Source organism: Vigna unguiculata, chromosome 4 (assembly GCF_004118075.2).
Source record: "Vigna unguiculata cultivar IT97K-499-35 chromosome 4, ASM411807v1, whole genome shotgun sequence".
Taxonomy (NCBI): domain Eukaryota; kingdom Viridiplantae; phylum Streptophyta; class Magnoliopsida; order Fabales; family Fabaceae; genus Vigna; species Vigna unguiculata.
Genome location: NC_040282.1, coordinates 23,638,256 through 23,648,179, shown reverse-complemented (window position 1 = coordinate 23,648,179; position 9,924 = coordinate 23,638,256). Strand labels below are relative to the sequence as shown.

At 34.8% G+C, this 9,924-nt stretch overlaps 1 protein-coding gene across 2 annotated transcripts; it reads left to right on the top strand.

Moving 5' to 3' along the window:
* The first annotated feature begins 4,369 nt into the window (after positions 1-4,369).
* Positions 4,370-9,512, top strand: LOC114182382 (probable dolichyl pyrophosphate Man9GlcNAc2 alpha-1,3-glucosyltransferase). 2 transcript variants are annotated; one of them, XM_028069255.1, is made up of 6 exons: positions 4,372-4,853; positions 5,510-5,693; positions 5,811-5,918; positions 6,544-6,705; positions 8,539-8,791; positions 8,893-9,512. In XM_028069255.1, the coding sequence occupies exons 1-6, from the start codon at positions 4,462-4,464 to the stop codon at positions 9,339-9,341; spliced, it is 1,548 nt and encodes a 515-aa protein (XP_027925056.1). In that variant the 5' UTR covers positions 4,372-4,461; the 3' UTR covers positions 9,342-9,512. The 2 variants fall into 2 exon arrangements, with proteins under 2 accessions (XP_027925057.1, XP_027925056.1); XM_028069256.1 differs by lacking the exon at positions 6,544-6,705 and having other exon boundaries at positions 4,370-4,853.
* The last annotated feature ends 412 nt before the right edge of the window (positions 9,513-9,924 follow it).

Here is a 9,924-nt window from a genome sequence, read left to right as displayed (position 1 = left end):
TCCACAATTCAGTCAAGCAACAAGGAGAATCAAAATAAGGCCAACTGATGCAACTTGTAAGAACAAGATCTGAACAAGGCAGATTCAAAAGCAAGCAAATCTAAACACACATGGCCAAGTAAGATATGCAACATTTGAGAGATCTAGACAAACTAAACCAGCACTAGACAAAAAAAATGAAAACAAAGTACTTGTATTCAAAGCAAATAGACACTAATTGCAGTGTTGAATTCAGATTCCAATGACCAAGCAATATGTGGAAAATCTGGACATGAATTGAGCAAAGTAAATCTGTATTGCAGAAGGAAACAGGAAGCCCGTGAATGCTCACATTGACTGATGCAGCGCTCAAATTCAAGCAAAAAAAAAATTAGGCCAGCAATGGAGTTCAAACAGCAACAAAGCAATCAAAAGAGCAAAAACACAGCCTATGTGTGGACCAAAACCAACTAGAATTCCACTGAAACGATCTGAACAGAGCAGATGTATCATCAAAGCAGTGGAAACATGACAGTTTTGGCCAGCACAATCCTTGGCAAGCACATGAATGGCAGAAACAACACAAGAACAATGAAAAAAAAATAAGGCACGAGTAAAACTAGGAACAGCTAGAAGCATACACTGCAGAAAAATTGCCAATTATCTAATAGCAATTAAAGAACACCACAAAACACAAATTGAGATACTAGACGCACATTTTACAATTGAAACAGCACACAAAAATTAGGGACAACTCTATGGAATCAGTGACATATCAAGCAACGAAACATTACCGAAGACAAAACATGAGATGATAAAATTTTAAAGCTAAGGAAGCAAAACTGAAATTAAACCCTAACGGACATGCATTCAGCGACAGAATGAGCGAGCTAAACATTTCAACATCATAGTTATTGATTCAAGGTAATCTGAACAATATTAATGAATCAATTTCAGCACAAAAGTCCAGCACAGATTAAGCACGAAAGTAACAAATTAGGAAAGACGCAATCGAATATAGAACAAGACGAAATCAAACATTTGAAGAAAAACAAGCAGAGATAAGAAGCTTATCTTGCGATGCCGAGAACTGAGTGGCTCTGAATACCACTTGATAAGGCTCCTCCGTCGCGGTAGTCGCCAGAAACCTCTCTCAATCGGTGTTCTACCGATTGAATCTCGCAGAAAGCGAGGGAAAACGCAGCGGAATGGTTCGTGTATGGTGTTTAGGCTCGAATCTCACTGGTTTCGAAAACCCTAAGAGGTAAAAACTTAATCTAGGGTTTGGGTGAGCTGATGAAACGCAGGTTGACGCAAACAAAACCCTAACATGGTGCCGAGGGTTTGCACGCGTGAAGATGAAGAAACGCTATCATGGTGCTCAAGCCCAATAAAGGAAAGATTATGGCTTCAAAGTATTATGGTGGTGTGCAGAAAACATTAAGCTGCTGAAAGCTTTGAAGGAATTGGGCTGGAAGCCCAATTTGTGATACAAGACGCGATTGATGCTTGTCGCAGCTTCTCCATGCTCCAATCATTTGGCAGATGCTCTTCTTTCCACACCACCATCATGCATAATGTGCTGCACGAGATGCCATTGTGGTTGACCCATCCGAGAAAAACATTTGTACACATGGGATAGCAAAAGAAAGGTGGGCTGTTATGATGACGGCGTAGATAACATGGATGTGATGAAGAATTGGGCCGCAGGCCCAAATCCATGTCTTCGAGATTTGGCAGCTTTGGAAAATAAGCTGCATTTAGCAAAACAAGCTCAATTAAACAAATTTTATTTAATTAAAATAAAAGAAAATAAAAGAAATTAAAATGAATAGGCCTAGGTGTTGGCCCAATGCTATAAACCTTATTGGGATCACATCACTTTGGATGAAGAATTGGAAAAGAAGACACTCTCTTAGCCCTTGGATGAAGGAGGCGCATGGGTGGAGTGTGGACTTGGCTCCCTGGGATGCATGATCCATGAGGAAGTCACAGCCTATGGGAGACTCTTAGTGGGTCGAGCCCATTTGTACATGTAACACCTATTTTTATGTCTTACACCATTATTGAAAGCAAAGTCCAAACATTGGCCCAATTTAAAATCTATTTTATTGGGCTTTGATGCACTTCTTCAAGTCTTGGTGATTTCTTTGGCCCATAAAAATAATGCGACAAGCCCATGTGGGTTTGGGCCATCTTGGATGAAGCCCAATTGGATCTTTTTGAGCATGCCCCTTGTTATTGGGCCTCTTGGTGGGCTTTGGGATTGAGATGCATGTAGGCCATGGATTGGACCTTGAGCATGATTTGGGCCTAGGCGTTGGCCCAAGCTATAAGCCTTGTTAGGATCACATCACACATATTCATACCAAGCTCATCAATTTCAGCCCATAAATCATACAATACATGTTTATTCACACACTTCATGCTTTAAATAGGGTAACCCAATCAATCATGCAAAACATATAAGACAACAACACTAGAGCACATCCTTGTACAGATCTCGCTCAGGTGGGGAAGCACTCGCTCAGGCGAGAGAGGTTCTCTCGCTTAGGCGAGCTCCTTTCGCCTAGGTGAGAGTTCAAGCAGTGGAATTGCGGGGCTTTCATGTTTTCTCGCTTAGGCGAGACCTCCTCGCCTAAGCGAGATGGACTTCTCGCTCAAAACTGGAGCTCGTCGCTTGAGCGACAACATGCGCAAGAACTTGGGAGGGTTTCTAATACTCTTGCTTAGGCGAGACCCACTTGCTTGGGCGAGAAGATCAGATTTCCTCCACTATTCGTGCATGCAAGCCAAGAAAGTAATGCCAAACCACATCCAGTTCAAGTTCACAAAATCACAAGCACCATTCAACAGATAAAATGCGATTTAAAAACCCAAAATAGTCATATGATTCGAAAAACATTTAAAAGTTATAGCTTCCTTTACCTTGACAGATGCTAGCGAAAGATATCGGCACTCAATAGATGAGCATTGCAGCTCTAGAAGCAGATTCGTGAGCTGGAAATACTGACCCATAAAGAAAACGAGGTTATCAAGATGAACCTTAGTTGGAACCACAGAAATAAAACTAGAGAGGAGAATATATGATATTAATTGTAAGATCACATTTGCCTTAAGTGCATAATATTCCTTTTTATCTCCTTATCTTCTTTCTTTTTCTTTTCTTTTTCTCTTCCACTTCATTCTTTTATAAGCAAACCATGTGCACACTTATGATAACATGTAATTAGTGCAAAAATTCTCTTCATTAATGAAGAGATAAACCTTATATCTTTCTTTTTTTCTTACCTAATCACTCTTCCCTCTTTACTTTTGCACTTTTCTGTCATCTTCTTCTTTTTACTTATTTATTTTTTTCTTTATCCTTTCTTATCTCTTAAATTTAAGATTAGAAGATCTTTTTTAACCTATATATTTATATATTAGTAACTTATCTTTTTAGTAATATATATATATATATATATATATATATATATATATATATATATATTTATTATTGTCGTCATTTATTCTTAATTTTATCTTACTTATTCTTAATGTTTTTTAAAAATTACTTGATTTATTTTTTTATATTTAAATATAATACAAAACATTAATAAAAATACACAATTTTCTAACTCTATATTTAGAATAAAAATAAAGTAAATAATATAATTTATTAAAAGTAGAATGTTACGATTATCCTGACTCCATATACTATGTTAAAATGAAAGATGTGTAGGATGAATTCTAATATGAATAGACTCATGTGTTCATGCCTAAGAAAATACAAAATGGGTTGAAGTCTATTACATTTAACAATTGTAAATCTAGTTTTTTTTTTCAAATTAAAATTTTATTAACAAGATATATATAAAAAATACTTAATAATTACTTAAATTGTAATTAATAACCTTTATAACTATTACTTCAAATTTGCAAATATTTTTGTAGTTCTAATGTATTATTTAAATATTTATTTATTTCTTTAATTTTTTATTAATTAAATTTTTTTATCTATTATAATTGATAATAACAATTTATATCACAGACTAAATTACAAAACACTAGTTGATAATTATATTTATCGTTTTCAAATGATTTAAATAATTTATTCTTTTTCTGTGTTTTAGGAAAAGGGGAGAATCATTCTTAAATAGTTATAAATATATATATATATATATATATATATATATATATATATATATATATATATATATATATATATATATATATATATGTATATATATAAATATATATTAATAATCTTAAAAAAATACATTAACTAAATAGATAATTTTAATTTTCGAAATATTTATTTTAATTATTAAATATTTGTAAACATATTTTAAAAGAAAAATCCGGGGAAGATGTTTTCTTCGTAAAATAGTTGAGTTTGGTAAATAAAAAGCAAAGGGTCTGCTATGGCATTTTCTTTTGCTTTGGTTTTAATCAAGAAAAAGAAGATCTCTGTGAATGGAACCCAGTTGATTTTCTGCAATGGGGAAGGCAAAGAAGGTTAGGGATAGTGCAAGTGATGATTGTGATTGTTGGTGGTGGTTGATTCAGAATGGAACTCCAACAGTATTCATCACTATTGGGTTGTTTGCATTGTTGGTTCGTGTGGCAGTGTCACTGCACCCTTACTCTGGTGCTGCTAACCCTCCAAAGTTTGGGGATTACGAGGCTCAGAGGCATTGGATGGAGATTACCACTAATCTTCCAGTGAAGGAATGGTATAGAAACAGCTCCAGCAATGATCTGAGCTATTGGGGACTTGACTACCCGCCTTTGACTGCATACCAAAGTTTCATTCATGGCCGTTTTCTACGTTTCTTCCATCCTGATTCCGTTTCTCTTTTCACTTCCAGAGGTCATGAGTCCTATCTTGGGTGAGCATTTTACCTTCTCTTTTTTTTTTTTTTTTTTAATTCCAATTTAGTGCAAAATGGTATTTAGGTCATTGCAATTTGAGATGTACCCATCAATTCAAATCATGTTTAGAATTCAGTCTTTGAATTAGGTACAGGGAAAAAATTAGATCTTGTTCATTGGGTTCTTTTGGTCCTATTTTCCAATCTGAATTGGTGGGTCACTTCGGTGTTCTGCATAATTAGGGTTTTGGATTAAATATCAACGTAGTTTATTGAGGTGAAACACGAATTCTCTTGGGAGAATAACACTGGAAGTACTTAAGGAACTGCATATAGCTTTTGTATTTGTTCGTTCATACTCGTTTATGTCAAGTGAGGGTAGCAGAATGCGGAAAGAGTTTGAATAGTTTAAGGTTTCCTCATTGGGACAAAATTTTCAGGGATCAAAAATGAAAGTCTATATGTTGGAGATCCCACGATAACTACCAAATTATTATATATAAATGAATGAAAAATTGATTTTATAGGAATGAAATAGGTCGAAACCCACTTATTAGTATTTATAATTCTATTGATGGCTACAATTTTCTTACTTTCAATTTGTTGCTGAGTAGTGGGAAGTTTAACTTTGATATTATCATTATTCAATTTTGAAGCTGTGCTTACTTCTGCAGAAAACTACTTATGAGGTGGACAGTGTTATCATCCGATGCCCTGATATTCTTTCCGGCTGTCTTGTATTTTATTGTTGTTCATTACAATCAATCTTCTAGGAGCCGTAAAAGTGAATTAGGTTGGCACACTGCGGCACTATTGCTAAGCCCTTGTTTGATCTTAATTGATCATGGTCATTTTCAGGTTTCAAAAGAAAATTCTTCTATCGTTCTTGTTCAATCCCTTTGATTCTTTGCATATTTTTCAGTCACTGGTTTTGTAGTGCGGTAATTTTGAATATTGAATTTTGTTGTCTTTCAGTTCAACTGCATCAGCTTGGGCTTTACTATTGGAGCTGTTGCTGCTATCCTCTCTGGGAAAGATTTGGTGGGTTCCGTTCTTTATTGTCTAGCTCTAAATCATAAACAGGTTAGTCTCCTTCATCATTGTCCATTTGTTTTTCTTTTTTCTTTAAGCTATTTTTACATAGTCTATGGAGTAATATGTGGTAACTCAACCTCACCCGATAGTATTCAAATTTTGCACATGTGCTTATATTGTGATAGTATGGATTTTCCTCTTTTCTTGTATTACTTTTGGAGTCGGTGTTAAATTGAATGTCAATTGGTTGTATTCTGCAGATTATTATTTTTTTCTTGGTTGATTCTTATAATTTATTAATTAATTTGCATGCCCTGAATTGCTGATATACTTATCAGCCTATACACTAGTTCAAACCAAATGAAATTTCTAAATATTTTACCGTGTCAATTTAATGACATTGTGACTTTGCTAATGCCTTGTGTCAATGATAAGTCACAAAGTGACAATAATTTTTTGGTTGTGTTGATGAATATGATCCTTAGTTGATAAAACCATATAGTTGTCATAAAAAGGGCGAATGGACCTAATGGATTAGGTTGTTGTGCTCGTTTTTAAGCTGAGAACAGAGTGTACTATATCTAAAGTAGTGATAATTGCATCTGGTATCATGCTTTTGGTGTACTCTTCTTCAGTGATTGGTAATTATTTTATGCATTTCATTTTTTTCCAGATGAGTGCATATTTTGCACCTGCATTTTTCAGCCATCTACTAGGCAAATCCCTTAGGCGGAAACATCCAATTGTTGAGGTTTTGAAACTGGGGTTGGTGGTTTTAGGAACATTTGCAGCTGTATGGTGGCCTTATCTATATTCAACACAATCTGTTTTAGAGGTAACAATGTTGTCATTGCCTGGTTCCAAGTGCATTTGTATTCTTTTAATTTTGTTTCATATTGCATGGAAGTCGATAATATTACTTTTACTGTCTTGTTTCGCATGACCAAAGATTTCATAATGTTTACTTTCATTTAATTTTCATTTGATTGTCCAGAAATTGGTAGAGCGTTTTGTAGTAAAAAGATATTTATGTCCCTCCTGCCTTTTGCTTATGTTTCCGTCCTACCTGTGCGAAATCTGGCTCGGCTGTACTTAATGTGTCATGATTGGGTTTCATCTTCAAGGCTACTGTAAATTGATTTAATGTCTGTGCTGTCTGAATGTTTTTCGATGTGGATATAGAAATGCATAATTTATTTGTTGGACACAATCTTGACTGTCTGGACATGTTATCCTATCTATCACGTTGGAACATTTGATCTTAACCTTAAGTGTGCTTATTCCTGATTATGCTACATCGTTGTGGCCTGTGTGCCACTTGTGGAATCAAAGAATTATCCTAAATAATTATTTTGTTTCCTAATTTTCATTTAAAATTCTTTAGATGTTTACGATTTAGTAATTTGGTAATGCTATGCATCCTTTGTCCTATCTGCTGAGTAGTCAGTAACCAGTATACTAATTAAAAGTTGTCTTGGTTTTAATAATGCCGTCCAAATTGGGACATTGGGACATTGGTTACTAAGCAAGTAACAGAAAAGTTGGACATTGGTTACTAGCAAGTAACACGAGCCTTGAATATGTCTATTAGAAGGGATGTTTCCATGCATTCTGGATCACAGATGAAGTACTAACGTCATTTGGTGAATGTTTCAAATAAAGGAGCAGATCTATGACATATTTGGATTGTAATCTCAACACTCAGCTTTTAATCCTAAAATGCAGAGATCATATCTGTCTATGTCTTCAATGTTGTGTAAGGTATATCATAGGAGTTGGGAAGCTACTTATCGTCCTCTTTGTGTTGAGTCTGCTAGACCGTTGATGATACCATTGTTAGTCCTCCCTGTGATTTTCTTCTCTTTTTAATGTTGTGGATCCGGAAGAATGAGTTAAACGTGGTTTGAAGTCTATTTAATTAGAGCAAAATGCCAGAATTTTCTGCAGCTACCTATGCATGTGAAACTTTTTCAGAATAGGAACCACATGATAGTTTTTCTTTCTTCCTTGTTGTTTGTGCCTCTACTTTTTTAAGTGGTGTCTTCATTACACTCGATTATTAAATCTCTCCTTTGAGTTTTTTTAGTATTTCTTTGAGTGCTCTCTGGAGGATTCCTGATCTTCCTGCTTTGTATTTCTCTTGAATCTTATCATCAATGTATGTAGATGCACTGAAAGTTTAAAAATCATTGTCCAGAGATAGTTTAACCATCATTAAACAGCATGTTTGCAAATTAAACAATGTTGTCTTTGATATTAGAAAACATGCAACCACTAACTGCATGTTTAAAAACAATAATTTCTTTTCTACAAATTATTCACATCCGTGTTATGTTTATGGTTTGGCATTGTATAATTAAAACGTGTTGCTTTGTAAAAGTTCCACATACTACGGTTTTGGGATATGAAGATTAAAAATTAATCTTTAGCCAAGTATGATATTCATAGATGAATTTGGCGAAGTGAAAGTTTGCAACCAAAGCTAGGAATGTGAAGCATTAAATGAGGTAATAGCAATAGGTCTAAAGTATGAGGGATATCAAAGTAGATGTGGCCGTAGTACAAGTTTAAACCTATACATTACATGAAGCAACAGAGATGCCTTTTCAACTATTTTCCGATCCTTATAATGGACTCTTGTTATTGGCATGTGGCACATGTAACACAGGTCCTCTCACGTCTTGCTCCATTTGAAAGGGGAATATTTGAGGATTACGTGGCCAACTTTTGGTGTGCCTCTTCTGTTCTGATCAAGTGGAAAAGATTATTCACAACAGATTCCCTGAAGCTTATCAGCTTCACTGCAACAGTTATAACCTGTCTTCCTTCAATGATTCAGCAAATAAAGTCTCCCAGCTATCGAGGTTTCCTTTATGCGTTGCTGAATAGTTCTTTCTCGTTTTACTTGTTTTCTTTTCAAGGTTGGTAGTATTTCTTTTCTTTCATATTCCAGAGTTATGAAAAAAAAATTATTAAGAAAAACCTTATGAGAAATTGTCTGTTCACCTTTTTGCCCTCACAGTGCATGAGAAGTCTATTTTGCTGCCTCTGCTTCCAGCAACCCTGCTGGCTGTTGAAGAGCCTTTTATTTTCAAGTGGTTCACACAATTCGCCATGCTCTCCATGTTTCCTCTGATATGTCGAGATAACTTGGTTGTTGCATATTTGGCTTTGCTTGCCCTCTTTATCCTGATACTCAATGCACCTGTTCAACACAAAGTGAGAGAGACTAATTACCTTAGTAGTTATCTGGGCTCAGCAACCATGTTCTTTATTTTATGCTGCTATTTTGTTCTTCACATAGTTTACTTGACCATGCATCCTCCTGAGAAGTATCCTTTCCTTTTTGAAGCAATAATTATGAATCTGTGCTTCTCTCAGTTTGTTCTTGTAACTCTAGCCTGCAATATAAAGCAGTGGCTGTTAAATAAACCTGTCAAATTAGAAGAAATAGAAAAGAAGCTCATTTGACATGTTTCATTTTTTAAGTTAGATGTATTGCTCTTGTTAGGCAGTTGGATTTGGAGGTGCATGTTTGATACTTTTCAGCAATGTTTTTCAGAAAGTGAATTGATTGAGAGTTTGACCTTTGTTAACCTCAACCCTAATGATTTCATAATTTTAACACTTTAGTTTTCCCTGCCTTCTGGTTTCATTTTGTTCTTTTTTCTGTGTATGTTTTCTCAGCTTTTGTTGGTGCAACGAATATACCTTTTCATGGTCGGCGTGAGAGTAAGTTGATTAAAGTACCATTTGCTGGAAAACTAAAAGTCTATAAAAAGAACAAAATAAACATTTACATTTTCAATTCATACTTCAGTAAACAATTGATCATTTGTAAAAGGGAAGGGCAAAGTTGCTAAAGCTACCTTATTTATTTTGGAAGGCAACCAGTTCTTGTCTTGGATAGAGTTCTTAAAATTAATGTTGTTCATCGACTTGGTTAATGTATTAGATTGACAAGTTACTCATTGAACTAGTGAATCGCGAATTGAATTGCATGATCAAGTGGAGAGCAAATTTTTAAATTATGATTGAAGATAAGATATTTAAG